The sequence below is a fragment of the Sminthopsis crassicaudata genome, chromosome 4 (assembly GCF_048593235.1).
Source record: "Sminthopsis crassicaudata isolate SCR6 chromosome 4, ASM4859323v1, whole genome shotgun sequence".
Classification (NCBI taxonomy): Eukaryota; Metazoa; Chordata; class Mammalia; order Dasyuromorphia; family Dasyuridae; genus Sminthopsis; species Sminthopsis crassicaudata.
The window spans coordinates 426,806,411-426,833,579 of NC_133620.1; the positions used below are offsets into that span (position 1 = coordinate 426,806,411).

Consider the following 27,169-nt stretch of genomic DNA (forward strand, 5'->3'; position numbering starts at 1 on the left):
AAGCATCCTTCTTTTACTCAAATTATTATTTCCTCAAGAAGCCAATAAAACTACTCTCTAGTATTTAAATCCATCACAACCTGACTCCAACCTGACTTCCTACTCCTGTTAAACATGACTTTCCTCCTTTTACTCTACTAGGCTTTTTTAAACTTTTCCCCACACGATTCTATCTCCTTTCCCTGTCTTTGCACTCATTCTACCTTCTTCCTAGAATGCCCTCCCCCTCTTAACATCCATCCCCTGTGATCCTTAGTTTATTTTAAGGCTGAGTTCAAGTACTTTTTACACAAAGCCTCTCTTGCCCCTCAGTTCCAAGTATCTTCCCCATCTCCAAATTACCTTGTGTCTATTTTGCCTACACATACGGGTACATATTCACAACACTCTTGTTACTTCCTTAACTAGCCTGTAAACTCCTAGGAACAGAAAACTTTATCATTTTTGTTGTCTTATCTCTAGCACCCAGCACAGCAAATGACACACAGGAACATAAAAATGCTTGTTGACTGATTGAATGATTTCTTCTGTACTAATTTATCAAGTTCAAATGGTATGTCTGCCAAGTAAAAGTTTTCAGGACTCATATTTAAAACTTCAAAAAGCAAACTACACAATTACTAGCCTTTAAGACAAAAAATTTAAATGTAAAGCAAATGTCACTTAGATATTACTTATCAAATTATATTGTTATACAAACAAGACAAGTACAAATTTTTAGCATTGCTTTTACTCTAAAAAAAGTTCAAAAGCAACAATGTCACATACTAACCAATACAGCCAGAGCCATGATGACCAGTACTGGAATATGAAGTAATACCGGTATTTCCTTCATAAGTGCTCTCATAAATTCACCAGTTCCTTGTCCAATATGCTTCAATGGCTCAGTTACAAAGTTGGTAAAAGTAACTGCCAATGCCTATAACAACATTAGCAACAATAATTATGTTCTTTATCAATGACAAATGATAAACGTAAGCAGAGTAAGCCAGAGTCACTGTGTTCTTGTACTCACTTCAGGGGACCTTTGCTAGCACTATCACATGCAAACCAGCATCAATATGAAATGATTTTATTACTTGCAATTAGAGTAGTCTTTAGGCAGGTCAAAACTTTTAAAGGAAAAGATTTTAAAACACTTAATACACCTTTGATGACTATACAGGGACTCTCGCTTAATCCACCCTTTGTAATTTTTACAAAGTATATTCTATACCTTTGTTGGTGGAACCAACCAAATAGGGTTAACTAATAGTAGCTCATAGTACTTTTGGCAAGAATCATCCCGAAACGTCCATGAACTTCTAAACCATTCTATTTAAGAGAAAGAAAAGAGAAAAAAAGAAACTCAATTTTAATCAAATAAGTTTCACAATATTGAACTATTCCATTTTGTTTTATTCTCTCCTCATCTTCAGCTCTATATAATTTTTCAATAAGTTTCCCAATATTTTAAATTTTTTTCTTAGTTTCTTCCTATTTATTTAGTGGGTTCTAAGCTTTGGTATTCCTTAAATCAAAATGATCCAAAAGTCTCAATGTTAAATCCCCAGAGCTAGGGAATAAAAAATCAGTAAGATAAAAGGAAGAACACTCTTAAAAGAAATGGAACATGGTTCAAGTAGCAGCAGTGACAATAAAGAAGAGATGTGCTAGATCAAACCAGAATTCATCCAAAGAACTAGTTAGGAAAGGGACACAAAGTTCATAGGAAAAGTCCAAATCCTTCTGTACAGGAAGCATACACTATGGAAAGCATGGTGACTAGAAGGGGGAAAAAAATGGCTGATTTCACACAACTTCTTTGCACCAAGTTTCTTTTATGGCAATGGAATGCTAGCCACAAGCCCTGCTTCAGCAATAATAATGGACTTGAAAAAAAGCTTTTTTTCCCCCCATCATATTGGATATATAGAATTCTAAATGAGGACTGCATGGTATTAACACACACTAACTTTTCTAAATAGCTCATTGTAGATAAGAATGTTGTTTCAGTCATATACAACTCTTTGTGACCCTATCTGAGGTTTTCTAGGCAAAGACATTGGAGTGATTAGCCATTTCCTTCTCTAACTTATTTTATAGAGGAACCACCAAAGACAAACAGGGTTAAATGACTTGCCCAGGTTCACACAGCTACATTATTTTAACTCAGGAAGATGAGTCTTCCTGACTTAGGCCCAGCACTTTTATCTACTGTTCCACCTAGTAAAACTAGCAGTCCTCTTAAAAGAAAACAACTTTATATTTATTCTATATAGAAATAAGAGTTGTATTAAATTTAATTTTTCAAGACTTTTCTAATACAGTAGCTTTGGATACCTTAACATGAAACATCTATTAAATTTTTAATTTGCCTTTAACAAAGTCCCAAACTGCCTGCCATCCAAGGGAGGGGTGGAGGGAAGATGGGAAAAATTCGAAATAGAAGTGAGCGCACGGGATAATGTTGTAAAAAATGACCCATGCATATGTACTGTCCAAAAAAAGTTATAATTATAAAATTAACAAAAAAAAAAAAAGTAAAAAAAAAAAAAAAAAAACCACAAGTCCCAAAAGTTAAATCATTCTTATTTTTAATCAATCTTTCAATATAAATAGTATATTTATAAGAATGGTTTTTCATAATGTAGTCCTTTTAAATGGCTTCTTCACATCACAATTTTACATGTTGTATACTTTGGTACAGCACCATATGATCATTCCTTCTCCACTGATAACGATCAGAGTCTCTTTTCCTCTTTTCTCCTGACAACATAAAGGTCTCCAACTTGAGGACATACTCAACATAATGACGTCCTTTCTCTAGATTTTTCTTATTATTTCAGGAGTACTGATACAACTAGTACTCAGGATTTCTATCTGTTGTTTCTCATGTTCATCACAACCTCCTCTTCCCACCAATATATCCATGATTAACTCTTCTATGCCATTTTGTGAATGACAGTCACTGTTAGCAACATGTTGCACCCTATTTACACTCATTATTAATCTTTCCTTTACCATCTGGCTTACTCATAAATTCTAAATTCTTTGCAGACCATGTCGTTCCATGATTTTCAGCTTAAGTGCATAACCAGGAGAATTTTGATGCTAGAAACATTGGCTTGTGTGGCAGAGCCAGCCACCACTGAAAGTATTCCAACTGAGTTCAGTCTCCTCCTCTTTGTTCAATTCTGGACCAAGACACACATATTAACAGACAAACTTAATGGGTCATCCATCTAGCTATATGTCAGAGTTTGAATAATGTGTATTTTTCACTAATTTTTTTTTTCAAACTAAATAGTTAAAATGATCTCTTTTGCATTTCTGTGGATTTTACCATGATACCTTAATAGGTCTCAATGTGATGAAATGAGTATAATATAATAATGACATTGATGACAGTTTCTATTTGCTGCCTACTAATGTACCAGCTGCTTATTTTACTTGCCAATGAGACACAGTAGAAATAGCATTTGACTGGGCTCTCCCACTTAACAGCAAAGAAATCTTGGCAAAATCATTTTGCCTCTGTAATGCTCAGGCTGCTCATCTATAAAATGAGGGGAGTTGAACCAGCTGATGCCTCATGTTCCTTCTAGCTTGAATACATTTTCATGAACAGAAGCATTTAGAGGACCTTATAACAAAAGGAAATCTTTTTGTGTTGGGCTCTTGCACCTTGTAGGATATTGACAAATATCTTACATGAGTATGCCTCTTTGTTTTACAATGATTATGAAATCAATATTTGTTTGAGGAAAGCTGTCTCCAGAATCACATCTTTTCACTGAGTCTTACAAAGAACGTAAGATTGAAATTTCTTACCTTTTAATAAAAAAAATAAGAATGTACAATTTGGTTTTTCTATAAGAAAAAGGAAATGAACTAGTGGGAACTACTAAGTAATTGTAAGAAAATTTATATCTATGAGAATACTTGCTTTAGGAAGGATATTTCAAATAACAAATAGACATTTTAAAATATTCAAATATGATCTCACTCATTTGGGAATTTTCAATGATGAAAAATGCAGCCTATCCATCCATACCTGCCTATACATAGGTAACTCTTCTTTCATGCTTCCTATATGTTCTATACATGAGGGTCACCAAATATACTGGAAACATTCCTTGCCTCTCCTGACTTCACAAAGATATAAAGACAGCATCCTAGCTCTCTATCTTTCATCCCTTACCCTTTTCAATTCCAGGCCCAACTCATTATCTATTTGTATTCTATGTACCAAATAAACACACAAACCCATGGACAAGCTCTATGTTCTCCATATAAATACAAGGCATAATCTGAAGAGACATTGCTTATCTGCCTGGTCTTTTCTACATGGACAATCAAGTCAAATTCTTTTGAGTGTTATAGAGAAGGCTCTGAAATGTTCCATGGCTTAGAACCAGCACAATATCATTTAAAACAGGAATATCTGGAAGGTCTCACTATGCACAGAGAAACAATTTTCAGCTTGGACTGTGAAAGTTGGATCTCTTTCATTAACCCATGAAACAAAGAAAAATTCTAAACAATTGCCACTTCTAAATCTCAAAAGGAAATACTAAGAAACATTTACAAACTTAAAAAGCTGATTTTGGCGGTTAGTAATTCCAACAAAATAACCATAATTCATTTATCTCTAAAAAACTGAAGAGAAAGAGAGTCTCACCAAATAGGCCTCCAACCCAGTCCATCTTCTCAGCACAAATATCATTTAAAGGTTCCAATTTGGCAACTTCAGCCTGATGTTTTGCAAAGGCTAACTATAAAAGACAGATAGGAAAAATTTTAACTATTAATTATAAAGACACCATTAAGTAAACTTCCTAACATGTTCCAATCAGTTTTATTTCAAACACTCATTCCATCATTATAAATCCAAAATATGTTTCAAAAGAAATTAAAGAAAAAGAGATCTATTATTTCTGAAGCAAAACCAAAAGCATTTGTTTTTCACTTGATTTATTTTTAAAATTCACTTTATTCAATTGAATTTAGTTATGATTTAAGATCACTGATTACTGTGGTCACTACGTGACTTTTCCTAATGTTATCCATTTGATAAAGACCAAAGGGGGGAGGGAAGGGAAACCACATTTATTAGGAGAAAGCTTCAAACATTAACAGAAAAAAATCAATTAGGTCAGGGAAGCTAAGCTAATTGGTGCAGTGGATAGAGCACCAGCCCTGAAGTCTGGAGGACCTGAGTTCAAATCTGACCTCCGACTTCCTTAGCTGTGTGACCTTGGGCAATTAAACCCAATTGTCTCAGTAAAAAGCAAAAAATAAATAAAAAATAAAAAAAATCAATTAGGTCAATAACATTTAATAAATGATTATTCTACATTACCTTATATAAATAGATCCAATTCCATCCAAAACTGACAAGAAAACTGATGAATAAAACACGTTTTAACTGAGTGTACCAACGAATATATGTCCATAATTCAGTAGCTACTAACATAACAATGCACAACAAACACAGAAGTACCTAGACAAAAAGGAAAAAGAAATTGAAGTCACTATTATTGAAAGATTCTTCTACCCCCAATATCTTAATTGCTTACAAAATGAAAAAACTGCTTGCCTACTTGAAAAACACACCTGGACATTGTCCCCAAAACACTCAACTCAACATATGTTAATCAATGAACACACATTTAGTAAAATACCTACTATGAGCAAGATATATGCTAGGCAATAAGAATACAAATACAGAATAATCCCTATTCTCAAAGAGGTTACATTCTAATGGGAAAGATTAAGTAAACACACACATACATACATATATGTGTGTGTGTGTGTATATATGTATATACGCATATGTATATATACATATATATGTATATATATATATATATACATACTTTTATACATTTATATACATATTAAAGTGAACAAATGTTAACAAATACAAAGTAGTTAAATTCAATAGAGCTTGAAAGGGAGGGATTTGATAGCTGGGTGAGGCAGGAAAAAAAGTTTGAACTTCAAAGTCCAAAGTCAAGTTTGAGCTGTGTTGCAGAAATAAAGGACTCAGAGGCATAAGTGAAAAGGAAGCACATTTCAAGCAAGAAAGGCAATCAATACAAAGACACAGAAATGGGAAATGTAGTGTATGAGGAAGAATGAGGACAATACAATTGGATTGCAGGATACAGAGAGGGTAAAAATGTCCAATGAGGTTGGAATGATAAGTTGAGTTAAACTGTAAAAGGATTTATAACCTAAATAGAGTAGTTTATAGTTTATCTTAAAAGCAAGTCATTGGAATTTACAAGTAGGAAAGAAACACAAGCAGTTCTGCACTTAAGGAAGATTATTACTTTGACTTCAGTATGTAGGATGAACTGGAGAAGCAAGAAAATTGGAGAAGGAAGACCAATTAGGAGGCAGTTGAGATAATCTAGGAAAAAAGAGATAAAGGCCTGAACTAAGATGGTAGCTATATAAGAGGAGTGATGAGAAGAGAGAGCTGTCAAAGTAGAAATAGCAAAATTTGCCAAAAGAATGGATATATGAGGTAAGGCAAAGTGAGTAGTTTGGGATAAGGCTAAAATTAAGAACCTGAGAAAAGGATGGTGCCTTTGATAGAGAAAAGTCTTAAATAAAAAAATGGGGGAGTGGGGTGGAATGAGTTAGGTTTGGAACATACAGAATTTAAGATGTTTCTGGGTCATCCAGTTTAAAATATCCAGTAGAAAATAGTGTCCAATAAACAATTGATAATATGGGGTTAAGCTCAGGGAGGACTCCGAGGCTGGATATCTCAATTTGCAAGGCATCGGCAGAGAAATATTTAAATCTCTAGAAGCTGATGTTATTACAGAAAGAGAGACTACAGATGGAAGACAGAACCCTGAGGAACATTTGCAACGAAAACAGAGTGGTCAGGCAGGTAGAAGGAGAACCAAGAGAATGATGTTATAAAGACACAGAGAGGACAAAATGTCCATGAGGGGAGTGGAGTCAACAATGTCAAATGCAACAGAGAGACCAAGAAAGACAAGGGTTGAGAAAGGCTATCAGATTTGACAAGTTGGAGAAAGCAGCTTTAATGGTGGGATCAAAACTGGACTACAAAATTTTTAGAAGGAAGATGATAGTTTGAGGCTATAGTAGGATCTACTGCAAGTTTTTTAAAGATGGGAGAGATCACAGTCAGAAAGGAACTAACAGTCAGAGAAGGGTTGAAAATATAATAAATAGAAGGAAGAAAAACCTGAGGTTGTAAACTGCTAGAGAATACTGGAAGAAATGAGATTATAAGTACACAGAGGAACTGGCTTTGACAAGGAGAAAGGCTAGAGAGGCCAGAGACAAAGAGAATAGGAAAAATATGATCCTCAATTTTCTCAGTTATATTCAAAACATAATTCATTACCTTCCTCCATAAGCAAACCTCTGATCCTTATTTGCCTATTTTTGTTGAGGGTATCACCATTTTCCCCAGTCCCTTTACATTCCACCTTCAGCTTCTGTGCCTTCCCAAAAAAGCTATTTCCCATTTTTAGAATACGATCTCTGTAAACTGCTAATTCACAGAACGTATTTTCCCCAGTCCCTTTACATTCCACCTTCAGCTTCTGTGCCTTCCCACAAAAGCTATTTCCCATTTTTAGAATACGATCTCTGTAAACTGCTAATTCACAGAACGTCTAGCTTTTTCAAAGTGATGATGATAGCAGTTAGTATTTATATAGTGTCACTATGTACCTAGCTAGCATTTATATGGTGTTTATATTATGTGCCAGTCACTGTGCTAAGCATTCTACAATTATTTCATTTGATCCTTACAACAATTCTAGAAGAGGATTGTTATAATCCCCATCTTATAGCTGAGATAAAAAGAAGTTAAGTGACTTGCTTAAGGTCACACAACTGCTAAGTGTCTGAGGCCAAATTTGAATTCAGGTCTTCCTGACTCCAAGCCCATTTCTAAGTCCACTGTCCCATCAAGACAACAGCTGTGAATTGGTGTAGTCTTTTTGGAAAGCAATATGGTATTATGCAATAATGGTTACAAAACTGTTTGGAATCTTTATTTTTATATATCTGAATGTTTTGTTGATAATTGGCTTTTTATCATAAAAAATAAAGAAATAAATTCTTTACTCATCTTACCATAAATACGTTATATGGATCCACACCAAAGGTTGTTTCAAAACTCCATTTCCAGGTCTTGAAATTATGAAATTTAAAATTAATTAGGATATTACTTAGAGCATCATCTAAGGCTCCTGATTTCCAGTCTTCTCCACTCAAAAACTTCTGGATTTCTGATAATGTCTCTTTTGTAAGGATAATCTCAGCATCATAATGCATATCACCTTTATCCTCACTGGGCTGAGGCAAAAAAAAAACCACAAAAACCACAAAAACAAGTTGGACAATTTTGTCAACAGTTTTATATTTAGAATAACAAACATTTGCAAGATATGTCATGTTTAGAATCTCTTATAAATTAATCCTAGCAGACTTACAGGTTTTATTTTACAACAAAGCAAATTTAGAGGTAATATTTTCCTACAGCATTTCTATATATTTTATGTTCAAATTTAAGACCTCCCTGTTCTATACTGTCCCTTCAATTCTTCTGCCAAATTTTTAGAAAAAGTGGTTTATATTCACTGATTACTTTTGTACCACATCTTATTTATATTATCCTCTATAATCTGGCTTTGATCTCTGTGCTGTTATGGCATAGACTGTGCTATTATGCCCAGAATGTACTCCTTTGCCTTTCACTTTTAGGTCTTTTAGTTCCCATCAAAGTTCAGCTCAAATGCTACCTTCTACACCAAATATTTTCTCATACATATCTCTGGATCACTTGCTAGTGCACTGCCCCCCAAAATACTCTGGATATTTATTTTATCTATGTGTATGTATAAATGTACATACATACATGCAATATTTTATTAATGTTTACTAAAGGCACTATGCTAAAACACTAGGAGTACAAATAAAAAGCAGCAAAAGTGTCTGGCCTCAAAAAGTTAATATTCCAGTGGGGCAGACAATTTACACAACATAAAGTGGTACATGAGAAAAATACAGAGTAGATAGAAGGCAGACTCAGAGGTTAAGGGGGAGAATACCACAGAGAATAATACCACCATGTCACAAGCAAACAATTAAAAGAAGGGAGAGGAGACAAACAGAACTAGATTTTAAAAAGGTACCTCAAATTGCCTCTTAGGAAAAAAAAAAAATAAAAGAAATGGCTGAACAAATCATTATGGAATAGACTATTACTACACCACAATAATGACAGGAGAGATTACTGCAAACTGGACATAGAATGACTGAAAGTGAGAACCTGGAGAATAATTTATACAACAGCAGCACTGTTAAAACAAAACAACAACAACAACAAAAAAACCAACTTTATCAAAGCATTTACCAACCCTTATTTTCAGAAGACCTAGGATGAAGCTTGTTTTAAATCTACCAGAGACAGACTTTGGGACACAAACACTATTTGTTTGCTAGACTACATTTATTTGCTACAAAGTTGCTTTTCTCCCTCTTTCTCTTTTGGTGAGAGAAAGGAGAATTAGCAATATGATACAAAAAAAAAAAAAAAAAATCAGGAAACTAACTTTTTAAAATGTACTCAAGAAAATAAGAGGAAGTTCAGAAGGAAGCACAAACTTAACAGTTTTAAAATAAATTATTAAAATAAAAATTATTTTCTGGTGTTCATGTAAATAGAAATGCCTTTTTTGGAATATTTAAGTTTAGAAAAAAAATTTTTAATAATTATCATTAATTAGAAGATCCTTTCAATTTTGAATTTAGCACCATGATTATTACTGATGTCTAATGCTGGCCAGGGTACAACCCCTTATCTTTATTCATTTGTCAACTTCTAATGAAAAAGTCAATTTTAAAGTAAAACTCAATAGTATCAAATATCTTGATTTTTGATCCAACATGAAAAATTCTAAAAAAGCTAATGTTATGCAATAGCTTGGTTTTAATATCTTGTAAATTTGTATTAGTGATTCTAAACAGCAATATCTATCTATCATATTAAGCAACAGGAAGAAAATACTATTTAAAGAAGTGATTTTTTTCCTTTTTTGAAAACTATATAATTACGTTACTGCATATGACCAAGAAAATGTTGAAAAAGTAAAATCAAGAAGACTAGAATCCCACTGAAGTCTATTTAGAAAAGTCATCTGAAATCAAAACAGTCAAAATACTATCTAACTTTATCAAACAAGCTATTTATTCTCTTACACACAAATAAACAAAAATGCACAAAACCACATGAAATAAGGGGGAAAATGAATGCCTAGATTTACTGATTAAGTAGTAAAAATAAAAGAAAAATTTTCATCCACAACAGATTAAAAAGATGTGACAGTCTCTGCTTCTTCAGACTTTCCTTGTAGTAATCTTTTTATATCATTATAATTTACCAAGAATAAAATATTACATCAACTAATACAATTACCAAATACTCACAAGTCCAAGTTTTCCAGCTTCAATTAAAATCTTATTTAAATATCTCCTAAAAACATGATTACTCTGGCTTTCACAATCTATCTTCTTTTTTTTTTCATACTCATTAATCTGTAATGATGCATAAACTTTAGATTAGTTTTTATCAATAAAACATAACAAATAATGACTTTCTAACCAAGCACACCAATAAAGTTAAATAAAAGGTAAAGATAAATAATTTGTCATGCTTATATTTATGAACTATACCATCTTATGTAGCCTGCTTTTCCCATAAATGTCAGGATTTTTTTTTATTCAAAGGGAAAAAATAAGTCAAAGTACAGAAAGCAAACTCAGCAGTGACAGGTTTGAGGTTGGGGTTTGTTTCCTTTCTAGGAACTTCTGGTTAAATCTATTTTAAGAGTTCTGGCAGATTATGAAACACATCCAGCAGATGTAATCATTTTAACAACAATAATAGTTAATATGTACATATTACTTACATATATTTATATATATATATATATTTATTTTATATTAATTTCATTTGACCTTCACAACTCTATGAGGAAGTTGTTATAATTTTACCCCATTTTAAAGAAGAAAAGGAAGTTGAACGAAGTAAGGAACTTGCCCAAGTTCATAGTGCTATTGAATATTTGAAATCAACCCTGGAGGATTCCAGACCCTGGAGGACTCCAAACACCCTGAAATGTAAGGGCTTCATTGTTTGAAAAATAGTGACAAAACTGTCATTTAAGGTGTTCAACTTCTCTGTTCTTAAAAGAAAGTTTTTATACTGTAACACCTTAGGATACACTTCATATCCTAAATATTAAAAAGGAGTGTGCCTTTGAATTTTTTCTGGAGCTATATGCAATTTGTAGTTTCTTAGTGTTTCTCTGGTCTTTTGTAGAATATCCATGTAATGTAACAACATAACTTTTGGAAATGCTTTTCTTGCTGGAGTAAGAGCAGCAGCAACATACATTTGACACATAGTAGGACTATTTTTCAACAAATGACTCACAAGCTGCCTCTATTTCTTACACTTCTTTCTCACAGAGATGAATACTGAAATATATAACCAGAGATTTCCTAGAATGGTAGTCCACTTCCACCCTGGCTGCCAACTCACTGGCTGAAAATTGTGGGTATTTTTAGATTGAATATATTTATGAGATTCCTTTGTAAAATTTTTAATTCAAAGCTATAAAATCTAAACCTAAAAAGTTTTTGTACAATTGTCTTCTTTCCCTTTACTTTTCTTTAATTCTAAATTTTTGGCTTTGAATCAAGGCAGCATGTCCTAAGAACTAGTCATGTAACCTTTCAATGCAATATGTAATATGTAATTCTCCAAGACTATAAGTAGCAGTGACGGTGCTAATATGAACTGAGAAAAGGAGTTTCATTATAGTAGTAAAATTACACGTCTGACTGCTATCCTTTTTTTGTTGTTATTGCATTGTATATTTATTAATATGCAGCCATTTGCTACATATTCTCTTATTCTCTATACCAATATAACAAAATTTTAGGCTAATTTTCAAATTATCCAATTCAGTTAAACATTAAGATTCTCATATGAAGGTAATTGAATTTTTATTAAAAAGATTTAAAAATAACAAGATCATAATACCAACTAAGACAAATTCAACTCTATCATTTGTTTCAGAACATAGATGAATTATCCATTCATAAAAACTAGTAATATGCCCATTCTAATTAGTGATGAAGAAATAAGATGCTGAAAACAAATTCCTGAGGGAATCTTTCACATTAACAAAGAAGTTCTAAATGAAAAAAAGACTAACCTTATGAGTTAAAGAATCAAGTCTATTATAACATTCTGACATTTCATCAGCACATGACAAGTTGGAATCCGTAAGACTTATATCCTTTTTCTCTGGTTTTCCATAGTTCACCTATAACAGGACAAAATTTTCAGTTTTTTAGAATCACAGTGTCTCAGAATTGGACCCTCTAGCCCAAACTTCTAAATTAGTTAGAAATTACATCTGGTCTCTACTTGGAATCCTACTAGTGATGAGGTACTCATTACACAACAAGAGCAATTTTCTACATATCTCACAGCACTGGTAATAAGTTCAGATGGGATGTGAGCAAAGTGCCCTATAAACCTTAAAGTATTAAAATAAACATCAGCTACTGTTAATAAGGCATCCATTTTGATTTTGAAGTGGCTCCAAACTTTGGATATTGACAAGCTTTCAGTTAAAGAGGTCCAAAGTTTAAACTACATGGATTTTATAATCTCTACTCCCAAATATTAAGTTAAGAATAATAAAATATCCCAAAGCTGACATCATATTACTGTCTACTGCTTAAGAAATTTATTTTCATATTTTGCATAACTGTACATACATAATCTAGATCGACAGTGAGAAGGGAAGGAAAAGAGTGGAGGAAAGAATTAAAATTTTTAAAAAATCAATGTTAAAAATTGTTTTTATATGTAACTGGGGGAAAAAATATTAAATAATTTTTGAAAAGGGAGCTTATTTTTACATTCAAGACCAGAAATAACTAAGTCAGTTTTAATTAAGAGCAAATTAATGACTGAAAACTGAATTCAATTCAATAAACTTTTATTCAGTATCTAATCTGTATAAGGCATCTTTGATAGATGCTGGGGATACAAAAAGAAAACTAACTCCTACTAGACAAAGATAATACTTTCAATTCAGTGCTCTCATAATCCTACACAGAATATTCATAATGTAAAATTTCTCCCTCTTTTTCACTCACACACACACACACACACACACACACACACACACACACACACGAAAAGATACCTGAGCTTTCCTCATTGTTCCAGAAGCAGCATCATAATTAAGCATATCTGTGGGATCAATCCATTCATCGTCTTGAGCATAATAACCAGGAACCATTAACAGAAACATACATAAGAGCAAAGAATTCGGCATCATGAAAAACCTAGAAAAAATTAAGACATCCACATGAATTACTTAAAAAGATCATTTTATTAAAGAAAATATGGTTTAATTCTTTCTGATCTAAACCTTTTTTAAAATTTCATTTCACTAAGGAAGATCGAAAAGGCATATCCAATATTAGATTAACATAGATATGGATTTTTAAAAAATTAACTGGTAAAAAAAAAAAATTGAACCAAGAATTCATTAGAGAATGATGTTGAGAGTCCTTCTAAATGGAAAGGTGAAAAAAATGAGAAAACCTAAGACTAGAATTTTAAAATTTAGTTATTAGACCGAGAGTTGTGAAATGATTCTGACTCCATTCTGGAGAGCAATTTGGAACTATGCCCAAAGGACTAGAAAACTATGCATACCCTTTAATCCAGCAGTGTCATTACTGAGTCTGTAGCCCAAAAAAATCATAAAGGAAAGGAAAGGAAAGGAAAGGATCCACATATGCAAAAATGTTTGTAGTAACTCTTTGTGTAGTGGCAAGAAACTGGAAAATGAGTAGTTGCCCATCAACTGGGGAACAGCTAAATAAGTTATTTATATGAAAGTAATGGAATATTATTGTTCTATAAAAAATGATGAACAAACTGATTTTAGAAAGGCCTAGATTTACATGAACAAATGCTGAGCAAAACAAGCAGAACCGGAATACTTTGTACACAGTTAACAGGAGGATTGTGTGTTGATCAATTATTTCAGACTTGGTACTTCTCAGTAGTTCAATGATCCAAGGCAATCCCAATAAACTTTGGATGGAAAACTGCATCCAGAGAATTATGGAGACTGAATGTAAATCAACACGTGCTATGTTCACATTTTTTTTCCTCCCATGTTTTTTTTTCCCATTTGTTCTGATTTTTCTCTATCCAAATGATTCATAATGTTAAAAAAAAAAAAAAAAAAGAAAAAAGAAAAAAAAAGAATATATTTGTATCACCAAAATAAATTAAATGTAACAAAGAGCAAAACAATCACTTACTTTCAAAACAATTCATAAACACACAATAAATTATAAAATCAACTGAAAATCATTATCTTCCTTTCAGAAATGCATCTATTTGGTAAGTTTCCATAATAATTCATCCTTCTATAAAAGAAGAAAAGAGAAAGAGGCTTCAAACCACAGACGGTGTATTAAGAGCCTGGAGAATTCTAGGACCCTATGGAAAAGTAGAACTTAGAAATAATTGCTTCTAGGCTGTGAATTTTTGTTTTTTGATTTGTTTCTGGGTGCCATTTTTCAAGTTTCTTTGTATCATTAATATTAATATATACTAATTACTTTTAGTGCTTTGCAAACTGAAATGGCCAGAGATTATGCTATGATCTACATTTGTGAAAACCAAGACAATATACATTGATCACATCTGGAGATTTCCCAGAATAAATTCTGAATAGGAGCATAGTGAGCCAAAAAGTATTTGTGGGGAGCCTCGAGGATGGTCTATAGGAAATCAAAGTAGGGATTTAGTACCATGAGTTACATACAAATGGTGAAATTGAGGGTCAGGATGGTAATTTGCTCAAGGCATCTTTTAAAGATAAACAGCAGAATTTGAACCCAGCCTCCCTGACTGTAAGTCAAGTTCTATACCAGGCCGCCCAAATAATAGGGTGATGAAAAAGTGGTAAGTTTTCTAAGATCTACAAAGTTAAGAGTATTTCTGGGAAGATTATGTAATAAATAGTCACAAGGAAACAAAGTTCCCTAAAGAAATAGCTTTTCTATAATGCTAAGCAGTACATATACTTCAATCCAATAAATATCCTAACGAGGTCCATGCCTAAGAGAGATAAAAAAAAAAAAAGGAAAGGAACCTATAAAGACAAACAGATTTGTAGCAGCTCTTTTATAGTTGCTCCAAGAAGATCTAAGAAGTTCTCACCTACTGAATTATGGCTAAACAGATTATGGCAGGTGAAATCAATGAAGTATTATACTGTAAGAAATAACAAAACTCACAGCTTCAAAGAAAACAGGGAAGCTGTTTATGAATATATGCAGAGTTAATACGCCATGCTAACAACATTACAGAGAAAAGCAACTGTTAGAAGGCAAAAATAAGCAAGTCCATAAGAATGAAGATGAATCATGCCACACCTCCTACCAGGGAGGTGACAGGCTTGGGAGTCCGGAATGAGACATGCATTTTTGGACATTAAAAATATTTTTATTATTAATAGTAACAATAATATTTAAAATATATGACCTGTATCAAAGTTTGCAAAGCATTTTACATAATCTCATTTGATTCTTACAACAACCCTTGGGGTTAGATGCTATTATTAGTTTTATAGAAGTGTATAGAAGAAATAACTGAGGTATCTGAGACTAGATCTAAACTCAAGATTTTTTGATTCCAAATCTGGTACTTTATTCACAGTGCACCTACTTTGTCTGACATGGGAATTTGTTTTTCTTGGTAAATTATGTAGATGTGTGACATTTTTTTAAATGAAGGAGACCCCATAGGAAGAAGACATAATATTTGTATAAATAAATAATTTTTAAGTAGTAACAGGATCACCAAAAAGAAATAAAACTGATAGAAAATTTTAACAAAAATCAAAGCTCACCCAAAAGACAATGTATTGTAGTATTTAAAAAACTACAGACAATACAAAGCTAAGGAAAATGAAGTGACTACTATTATCTAGAGATGCATCAGAAACAATGCAAGAAACTGATAAATGCACTAAAATTCAAATGGACTGCAAAAGTAATCAAGTAACAGCTGAATAAAGTTATCTAACAGAATCTGAAGAATTAAAGGAAGAAAAAAATAATCAAAATAGAAGAGTGAGATTTTAGCAAAAAGTCTGCTGCTCAAAAAACAAACACTCCTCAAAAAAGAGCAACAGAAAGTTCCAAAAAGGAAAACATCTTTAAAACCATGTAAGAAAATAAAAAGCAACTAAGATAGAGACTTCCGGCCAAGATGGCGGCATGGAGGCAGACAGCTGCTTGAGCTCCTCGTTTTCTCTCAGAACTTACTTCATGACAAGCCTCTGACTTAATGCTTGACCCAGAAAGAAATCCACAAATAATCACCAAGAGAAGACATCCTTGAAAGTCGCCAGAAAAGGTCTGTGTTTGCTCGGGGGAGGGTCAATCAGACTGGGCGCAGACTGAGGGCAGGCAGCCAGAGCAAGACAGGCAGCTCACACAGCTCAGACCAGAGGGGGAGGGGTGTGATCTCTGCCGTTTCTGTGAAAGGGCTTTTGCCCCAGTGTGGATGCTCCGTCTTGGCAGCAAGCCAGGAGCAGCGGAGAGGGTGTAAACACCGGAGGTGAAGATTAAAACCCCAGAAAGCCAGTCTCTCAGAGCCCGGCCACCCCCAACCCCCACCTGGACTGACTCGGTGAGTTCTCGGAGCCTCAGAGCGCAGACTCAGTACAGTCATTGCTGTTTTGTTAGTGGCTCTCTGCTGCCCTACCCCCAGTCTGTAGAGGAAGCCCATTAATACCATCCAGCCCCATCCCCCGCAAAACAGACCAATTGTTTCTCTTGTCAGTTTGTTTTCTTTGATTCCTACTCTGACAAAATGAACAAAAAATTCAAAAGGGCTCTAACCATTGACAGCTTCTGTGTGGAGAGGGAGCAGACTTCAAATGCTGAGGAGACTAGGAACAGACTGTCCCCAGATGTATCCCCTGGGAGGGATATAAGCTGCTCCTCAATACAAAAGAACCTCATAGAGGAAATCAAAAAGGCTCTCACAAGAGAGCTGGAAGAGAAATGGGAAAAAGAAAGGGAAGCTTTGCAAGAGAGCCTGGAGAAGTCATCCCATGCATTCAAAGAGAGAGTGGATAAAGAAATCAAATCATTGAGAAACAAGATTAGTGAGCTGGAAAAGGTAAACAACTCCAAGGAAAACAGGATTAGTGAGCTGGAAAAGGTAAACAACTCCAAGGAAAACAGGATTAGTGAGCTGGAAAAAGAAATCAGCTCTCTAAAAAATAAAATGGATAAAATGGAAAAAAATTCCATAGAAGATAAAAACTCAATTGGACAATTACAAAGAGATATAAAAAAAGTGAGTGAAGAAAATACATCATTGAAAATTAGACTGGAACAAGTAGAAATGAATGACTCAAGGAGAAACCAAGAGGTAGTCAAGCAAAACCAGAGAAATGAAGCAATTGAAAAGAATGTCAAGTACCTTACCAGAAAGACAACAGACCTGGAAAACAGATCCAGGAGAGACAATTTGAGAATAATCGGACTCCCTGAAAAATGGGAGGAAAAAAAGAGCTTGGACACCATTTTCGAGGAAATTATCAAAGAGAACTGCCCAGACATTCTGGAAACAGAGGGTAAAATAGACATTGAAAAAATTCATCGATCACCTACTGAAAGGGACCCTAAAATCAAAACGCCAAGAAATATAGTGGCCAACTTCAAGAACCATCAGACAAAGGAAAAGATATTGGAAGCTGCTAGAAAAAAACAATTCAGATATGGAGGATCCACAATAAGGATAACCCAGGATCTAGCAGCGTCCACATTAAAAGAACGAAGGGCCTGGAACATGATATTCCGAAAGGCTAAGGAGCTTGGTATGCAGCCAAGAATAACTTACCCAGCAAGAATGAGCATCGTTTTCCAGGGAAGAAGATGGACATTTAACGAAATAAATGAATTCCATCTATTTTTGATGAAAAAACCAGACCTACATAAAAGGTTTGATCTTCAAATACAGAACTCAAGAGATTTCTAAAAAGGTAAAAAGAAATCTTGAGAACTATACTTCTGTCAAAAAAATATGTAAAGAACATATGTACAATTTGTCTTAGAAACTAGAGGTGGAAAGGAGATTATATCATAAAAAAGTGTAAAGTGGTGGTACTACATCTCATGAAGAGGCAAAGGTAACCTATTATATCTGAGAGAAAGAAAGGAGGGAGATGAAAATAGTGTGTATCAATAGACATATTCAATTTATGGTGAAACTTCTTCCACTTCATTGAAAAGTGAAAGGGAAGAAGTAAGCTAAGGGGAAGGGAATACAGTAATTTCGAAGAAAAGGGGTAAAATAAGGGGAGGATCTTTAAGGTGGGGGAGGGATCCTAAAAAGGGAGGGCTGTGAAAAGCTAGTGGTGTTCACCAGTTTAATACTGGATAGGAGGGTAAAAGGGAAGGAAAGGGGAAAAGCATAAGCAGGAGTTAATAGGATGGCAAGCAATATAGAATTAGTCCTTCTAACCATAAATGTGAATGGGGCAAACTGCCTCATAAAGAGGAAGCAGTTAGCAGACTGGATTACAAGTCAGAATCCTACTATATGTTGTTTACAGGAAACACACCTGAAACAGGGTGAGACATTCAAACTAAAAGTAAAAGGGTGGAGCAGAATCTATTATGCTTCAGGCAAAACCAAAAAAGCAGGGGTAGCCATCCTCATCTCAGATCAAGCAAAAACAAAAATTGATCTAATTAAAAGAGATAAGGAAGGGCATTATATCAAGGGCAGCATCAATAGTGAAGCAGTATCAATATTAAACATGTATGCACCAAGTGGTGCAGCATCTAAATTCTTAAAAGAGAAATTAAGAGAGCTGCAAGAGGAAATAGATAGCAAAACTATAATAGCGGGAGATCTCAACCTTGCACTCTCAGAATTAGATAAATCAAACCACAAAATAAATAAGAAAGAAGTCAAAAAGGTAAATAGAATACTAGAAAAGTTTGATATGATAGCTCTTTGGCGAAAGCTAAATGGAGACAGAAAGGAATATACTTCTCAGCAGTTCATGGAACCTATACAAAAATTGATCATATACTAGGGCATAAAAACCTCAAAATCAAATGCAGTAAGGCAGAAATAGTAAATGCATCCTTTTCAGACCATAATGCAATCAAAACAACATTTAATAAAAAGCCAGGGGAAAATAGACCAAAAAATAATTGGAAACTAAATAATCTTATACTAAAGAATGATTGGGTAAAACAGCAAATCATAGACATAATTAATAACTTCACCCAAGAAAATGACAACGATGAGACATCATACCAAAATGTGTGGGATACAGCCAAAGCAGTAATAAGGGGAAGTTTTATATCTCTACAGGCCTACTTGCATAAAATAGAGAAAGAGAGGGCCAACGAATTGGGCTTACAACTAAAATTGCTAGAAAAGGAACAAATTAAAAACCCCCAGACAAACACAAAACTTGAAATTCAAAAAATAAAAGGTGAGATTAATAAAATTGAAAGTAAAAAAACTATTGAATTAATTAATAAAACTAAGAGTTGGTTTTATGAAAAAACCAACAAAATAGACAAACCCTTAGTAAACCTGATTAAAAAAAGGAAAGAGAAAAAGCAAATTGATAGTCTTGAAAATGAAAAGGGTGAACTCACCACTAATGAAGAGGAAATTAGAACAATAGTTAGGAGCTACTTTGCTCAACTTTATGCCGATAAATTCGATAACTTAAATGAAATGGAAGAATACCTTCAAAAATATAGCTTGCCCAGATTAACAGAGGAAGAAGTAGTCTAAATAGTCCCATCTCAGAAAAAGAAATAGACCAAGCTATTAACCAACTTCCTAAGAAAAAGTCCCCAGGACCAGATGGATTTACAGGTGAATTCTACCAAACATTTAAAGAACAACTAACTCCAATGCTATGTAAACTATTTGAAAAAATAGGGATTGAAGGAGTCCTACCAAATTCCTTCTATGACACAGACATGGTACTGATACCTAAACCAGGTAGATCGAAAACTGAGAAAGAAAACTATAGACCAATTTCCTTAATGAATATTGATGCTAAAATCTTAAATAAGATATTAGCAAATAGAATTCAGAAAATCATCCCCAGGATAATACACTACGACCAAGTGGGATTTATACCAGGAATGCAGGGCTGGTTTAATATTAGGAAAACTATTAGTATAATTGACCATATTAATAATCAAATTAATAAAAACCATATGATCATCTCAATAGATGCAGAAAAGGCATTTGATAAAATCCAACATCCATTCCTACTAAAAACGCTTGAGAGTATAGGAATAAATGGACTATTCCTTAAAATAATAAGGAGCATATATTTAAAACCTTCAGTAAACATCATATGTAATGGTGATAAACTGGAACCTTTCCCTGTAAGATCAGGAGTGAAACAAGGTTGCCCACTATCACCATTACTATTCAATATAGTACTAGAAACTCTAGCCTTGGCAATAAGAGCCGAGAAAGAGATCCAAGGAATTAGAGTAGGAAATGAAGAAATCAAATTGTCACTTTTCGCAGATGACATGATGGTATACTTAGAGAACCCCAAAGACTCTGCTAAAAAGCTATTAGAAATAATTCAGAATTTTAGCAAAGTCGCAGGATACAAAATAAATCCACATAAATCCTCAGGATTTTTATACATTACCAACACAATCCAACAGCAAGAGATACACAGAGAAATTCCATTCAAAATAACAGTCGATAGTATCAAATATTTGGGAATATATCTACCAAAGGAGAGTCAGGAATTATATGAGCAAAATTACAAAACACTTGCCACAAAAATAAAGTCAGATTTAAATAATTGGAAAGACATTCAGTGTTCTTGGATAGGCCGAGCGAATATAATAAAGATGACAATACTCCCCAAACTAATCTATTCATTTAGTGCTATACCAATCAGACTCTCAAGAAACTATTTTAATGACCTAGAAAAAATAACAACAAAATTCATATGGAAGAATAAAAGGTCGAGAATTGCAAGGGAACTAATGAAAAAAAAGTCAGAGGAAGGTGGTCTAAGTGTACCTGATTTAAAGCTATATTATAAAGCAACAGTCACCAAAACCATTTGGTATTGGCTAAGAAATAGACTAGTTGATCAGTGGCATAGGTTAGGTTCACAGGGCAAGATAGTGAATAAAAATAGCAATCTAATCTTTGACAAACCCAAAGATCCCAAATTTTGGGATAAGAATTCATTATTTGACAAAAACTGCTGGGAAAACTGGAAATTAGTATGGCAGAAACTAGGCATGGACCCACATTTAACACCACATACTAAGATTAGATCAAAATGGGTCCAAGATTTAGGCATAAAGAACGAAATCATAAATAAATTGGAGGAACATGGGATGGTTTACCTCTCAGACCTGTGGAGGAGGAAGGAGTTTGTGTCCAAGGGAGAACTAGAGACCATTATTGATCACAAAATAGAACATTTTGATTACACCAAATTAAAAAGTTTCTGCACAAACAAAACTAATGCAAACAAGATTAGAAGGGAAGTAACAAATTGGGAAAACATTTTTACAGTTAAAGGTTCTGATAAAGGCCTCATCTCCAAAATATACAGAGAATTGACTTTAATTTATAAGAAATCAAGCCATTCTCCAATTGATAAATGGTCAAAGGATATGAACAGACAATTTTCAGATGATGAAATTAAAACTATTTCCACTCATATGAAAGAGTGTTCCAAATCACTATTGATCAGAGAAATGCAAATTAAGACAACTCTGAGGTATCATTACACACCTGTCAGATTGGCTAAGATGACAGGAACAAATAATGATGAATGTTGGAGGGGATGTGGGAAAACTGGGACACTGATGCATTGTTGGTGGAGTTGTGAAAGAATCCAACCATTCTGGAGAGCAATCTGGAATTATGCCCAAAAAGTTATCAAAATGTGCATACCCTTTGACCCAGCAGTGCTACTACTGGGCTTATATCCCAAGGAACTACTAAAGAAGGGAAAGGGACCTGTATGTGCCAAAATGTTTGTGGCAGCCTTTTTCATAATGGCTAGAAGCTGGAAGATGAATGGATGTCCATCAATTGGAGAATGGTTGGGTAAACTATGGTATATGAATGTTATGGAATATTATTGTTCTATAAGAAATGACCAACAGGATGAATACAGAGGCTTGGAGAGACTTACATGCTGAGTGAAACGAGCAGAACCAGAAGATCATTATACACTTCAACAATGATACTGTACGAGGATGTATGCTGATGGAAGTGGATTTCTTCAACATAGAGAAGAGCTAATCCAATTCCAATTGATTAATGATGGACAGAACCAGCTACATCCAGAAAAGGAACACTGGGAAATGAATGTAAACTGTTATTTTTACCTTCTGAATCCAATTCTTCCTGTGCAACAAAAAAATTCGGTTCTACACACATATATTGTATCTGGAATATACTGTAATATATTTAACATATATAAGACTGCTTGCCATCTGGGGGAGGGGGTTGGGGGAGGAAGGGAAAAAATCTGAATAGAAGTAAGTGCAAGGGATAATGTTGTAAAAAATTACCCATGCATATGTACTGTCCAAAAAAAATGTTATAATTATAAAATAAAATAAAAATTTAAAAAAAAAAAAAAAGCAACTACGATAGAAAATGAATACCAAAGATATTATAAGAATACACACACATATGTAAATATGTATGTATATTTACATAAAAGAGCAAGTGAAACAGCTAAGGTTATAGTGGAAATGAATAAATATGGAAAAAGAAACAACAAAAATATGTGAGACACGCTCTCACTGGATAACCCTTTTAAAGAAATCAAGCAAACAAAAGGGAACCCTACTTTTTCCAACTCAAAAGAATAAAAAAGCCAGCTCAGAAAATTCCAGGGGACCCAAAACTAGACGAATGAAATCACAGAATCATGAAGTTCCTCGAAGCCTTTTCTAGACCAACTCACACTTGAAAAGGAATCTCCTTTACAGGATACCCAAGAAGTTGTTATCCAGCCCTTTACTTTAAGACTTTCAAGGAGGAAGACCCCATATCTGCCAAAGGCAATCCACATCAAAAGGAAAAAATTTTCAGAACTACTGATAATAAACAAAATGGCATATAAATACAATTAAGAAATGTTCTACAAAACTTCTCCCAGAAGAAACTTAAAACACAACTCACCTAGGTATGTCCTCGTCAAATGTAAAAACAACAGATGAAGGAAAATAATCCTTTAAACTTCCAGAAAGATAGCAATCATGTATCAAAAATCATCAATCAGATTATCACCAGATTTTTCTATAAAAGATATCAAATAACAAAGAAGCTATACTTTAAACCATTTAAAATTTCAAAACATAGGTGGCTTTAATTCCAAGTTTCACAGTAAATTTAATTTTCTATTGGAAAGTAAAAGACATATATTTAAAAGGCAAAAAGGATCTCAAAGAAATTATGGATAATCAAAAGATCATTGAAGCTAAACTAGAGACTTGAGATTAAGTACCTGTTATAATAGATAACTAGTTATTTCCCCCTTCAACTTAAAAAGCCTTCACCATCACTTAAAAATAGAGAACTATGACTAAATTATTTAACAATGGGGGGATTAAAAGGAGTAAAAGATAAATGGAAAAGCAAAAAAATAAAAAATGTAGAAAATAAAGATAGGAAAAGAGCAAAGGCGTGATGATAATCCCAAGGTAAAATAAAAATCATTTTTGAGAAAGAACTGATTTTTAAAGAGCCTTATAGATTAAATAGAATTAAGCATTAGAATTTTGTTTGTAGATATTAGCTTTACTGCTGACAAACCAGACAATGGGCAAAGAAATGGAGCAAGAGTTAATAAGACCTGAGCTCAAATCTAGCATCACAATACTTAGTAGCTGTGTTACCCTGAGCAAGTCATTTAATCTGTTTGCCTCAGCTTCCTCAACTGTAGAAGGGTATTAATGAGGTTATCTGTAAAAAGCACTTAGCTCTAGTGACTAGAACACAGGGTGATATATAAATGAAAATTCTCTTCCTTCCCTAGAGCTATTAAAAATTAATTACCTAAAACATTTGGCATTAAATAAAAGTGATCAATGAAACAAGAAATATAACCAAATGAAAATAAGATATTAATGGCTGATAAAACCAAGATTATAAAACATTAGGGAGAAAAATTACTCAAAAATTACAAGGAATGTTGGATAGGAGCATGGTGAAATCTAAATTCAGATTTACAGTTTATACTTTCATATAATAAATTCTAGTAGGATCAATGTTTTTTAAATCATTAATTATCAAGAAAACAAAATTTTTAAAATCTTAACTCACACGTAGCTGGCTGGCTTATTTAATGTATGAATATGCATTCTCTCATTTATTTATTGACAGAATCCTTACCCTCTCATGGAAAAGCAGAAGTCAAGTCACAGGCCCCATCCTACTTCTACTCGATATAATTATCACCAGCTCCACTTAACATAACCATCAGTCATAAGCCATTCAGTCTCAGAAACTCACCAAACTGATGGTAGTCTTAGGGAACATTTTGCTACATCACAGTGTTTGAGGTTTACAAACCACTTAAAAGACAGTATAGTTATCCTCATATGAAGAGAAAACATGAAGGTTCAGAGGAACTGATGACTTACCCAAAACTAGGATGCCGTCAGATGAGCTGGGATTCACATACTCAAGTCTCTTGGCTCGAAGGGTAGTGATTTTTCTACAACACCAAGTAAAAAAAAATTACTATAAATAAACCATAACCAAAATGATTATACTCTTTGATTTAATTCGCCTCTGACAGCATGGTTTCTTAATCAGAGGTCCTTTAATTTTTTTTTGGATAAATGATATTTCAATAGTTTCTTCAGTTATCCTATGGGTTTTACTTTTTACACATTTAAAAGCATTATTCTGAGAAAGAGTCCGTGCTTAAGAATTCCTATACTATGATCAACTATAAAAGACTTGGCTCTTCTCAATGGTTCAATGACCCAAAGCAATCCCAAATGGGGCAGAAAATGCCATCTGCATATAGAAAAAACAAAACACAACACTATGGAGATTGAATGTAAATCAACACCTGCTGTGTTCTTTTTTTCTGTTTCCCATGCCTTTTCCCTTTTTCTCTCCCAACAAGATTCATAAAGCAATATATATTAAAAATAAATGAAATGTCTAAGTAAAAAAAAAAAAGAACTCCTATATGACTATATAGGACTATAATCTAATTAAAAGGAGAGAAAAATGTCTCTACGATGCTAGTCACAGACACTTTATTTGTATTCTTTTTTTTTAATTTATAAATCTAAAGATTAGGGAATAGGTAAATAATTGTTGAAAATTAATATGTAACTACTGTGTCATTAAAAATGACAAACATTAGGCACAAATAAAGATTTATATTTTTAAAATGTATAAAAATTTATAAAATATATAAATAATAAAATATATAAAAATATATTTAAAATTTATTAAGATTTATATAAAAATATAAAGTGGAGAGAATTAGATAATCTTGCGAGGCTCACAAATTTAGAGAGGAAATCTCGGAAGTCATCTAACGCAACCGTGTTATTTTGAAGAGGGAGACTGAGACCAAACAACTGAAATGGCTTTTCCCCAGGAAATACTACATAAAATAACAATACATTTATAAGTACAGATGGAATTGGCGCTAGTTAGAATATACACCAATTGGCTACAAGGTAGCCAGCACGGAGCAAAGTACAGGAGATACAAAAAAGGAAGCAAAAAACAAAAACAAACCCCTGCCCTCAAGACGCTCATAATCCTGCGGATTAGGCTCGTGCAAACGCGTAACCACAAAGCAAGTTAAGTACAAGATTCCATGATTAAGAGGAGCTGGAAAGCCTTCCGTGGAAGAGGGGCCTTGGTTGGGTCTTAAAGGAGACCAGGGAGGTCAGTGGTTTGGGCAGAGGGTGAGTGTTACAGGTACGAGGAAATGACCGAAGAAAATGCTGAAGGGGGTGGATGAGCCCGGCCTCTCCCCAACTCCCCGGCCCCAAATGACTCCCAGAGTCACCACAAACCCCAAGCCCCGGCGTCCCCGTGCGGGCCCGGTCCAGCCAAGCTCGACTCCTCTCGTCCCTCCTCGCCTTAATCAGCCTCCCAGAGCCCCGGATTCAAGCGCTGTTCTCAGCCTGGGACCCCGCAGGGCCAGGACGGAGCGATGGGGGTTCAAGACTCGGGGTCGGCCTGAGGCCGAAGGGGAGGGGAGGGGCTGCGAGGGCTCCACAATAAATAAGTTCACCCCAGAAAGGAGCCCGCCGACCGTCCAACACTAGACGGAGGAAACCGAAAGGCAGGGGAGAGACGGCTTCCTCTCCCCCTCCTGGGTTTGTTCCCCGAGGGCCCAGGCGCTGATGCCCACCCAGTGTCCCAGCCTCGCGGGTCACGTTCTCCCCTGAGTCTCAAAAACATGCAGGCCCCGCAGACAGTCAGTCTCCCCCCTCCTCGACACCTGTCAGGGCGGTGGACAAAAGTAAAACGAACCAGCCACCGCGACGGCAAAAAGCAGCTCGGGCGTCGCCGCGGGAAACTGACGGTTAGGAGGGGGCGGAGCCCTTTTCCCACGCGCCGTCAAGCCCTAGGACGTAAAGGAGCGCTGAGCCATCCGCCCACTGCGCGTGCGCGGGCCATCGCATCGATGTGTTCGACCTTCCCCTCCCGCCTCAGATTCGCTGTTGCTGCTGTCAGGATGATACTTTCCCGTTGGGATTTGACGAGGAGCGCATCCAGTATCTAGTTTTTTTAGTACAAAAATTTTACAATTAATCAGAATTTTTTTCTCTCTTCTCACAACACCCTCAAGCGGAAAAACACCCAAGCCACATTTATTAAGCACCTACTTAGCCATGTGCCAATATTAATAAATATGCGTAATCAAAATGATTTCTCATACTGGCCATGTCCAAAATAACATCATTTTGCATACTGAGCCCCTTCATTAGATGGTCTTTATTCTTAATTCTGTAGAATTAAGCTAGG

The 27,169-nt window shown here is 34.5% G+C and overlaps 1 protein-coding gene across 12 annotated transcripts in view; it reads right to left on the reverse strand.

Moving 5' to 3' along the window:
• Window positions 1-26,775, reverse strand: part of CLCC1 (chloride channel CLIC like 1) — a 30,984-nt gene extending 4,209 nt beyond the window's left edge. For 2 of the 12 annotated variants that reach the window (XM_074262881.1, XM_074262871.1), the window contains exons 1-12: window positions 26,675-26,775; window positions 24,805-24,878; window positions 23,342-23,458; window positions 22,341-22,505; window positions 13,275-13,416; window positions 12,270-12,380; window positions 10,474-10,581; window positions 8,119-8,340; window positions 5,345-5,485; window positions 4,664-4,757; window positions 1,217-1,314; window positions 773-919 (exon numbers count right to left, since the gene is read on the reverse strand). In XM_074262881.1, the coding sequence (XP_074118982.1) occupies window positions 773-919; window positions 1,217-1,314; window positions 4,664-4,757; window positions 5,345-5,485; window positions 8,119-8,340; window positions 10,474-10,581; window positions 12,270-12,380; window positions 13,275-13,416; window positions 22,341-22,342 (1,065 nt within the window). In that variant the 5' untranslated portion in view covers window positions 22,343-22,505; window positions 23,342-23,458; window positions 24,805-24,878; window positions 26,675-26,775. Of the gene's footprint in view, window positions 1-772; window positions 920-1,216; window positions 1,315-4,663; window positions 4,758-5,344; window positions 5,486-8,118; window positions 8,341-10,473; window positions 10,582-12,269; window positions 12,381-13,274; window positions 13,417-22,340; window positions 22,506-23,341; window positions 23,459-24,804; window positions 24,879-26,552 lie in introns of all 12 variants that reach the window. The other 10 variants (XM_074262872.1, XM_074262868.1, XM_074262870.1 and 7 more) reach the window with 9 other exon arrangements.
• Between the last annotated feature and the right edge of the window lie 394 nt (window positions 26,776-27,169).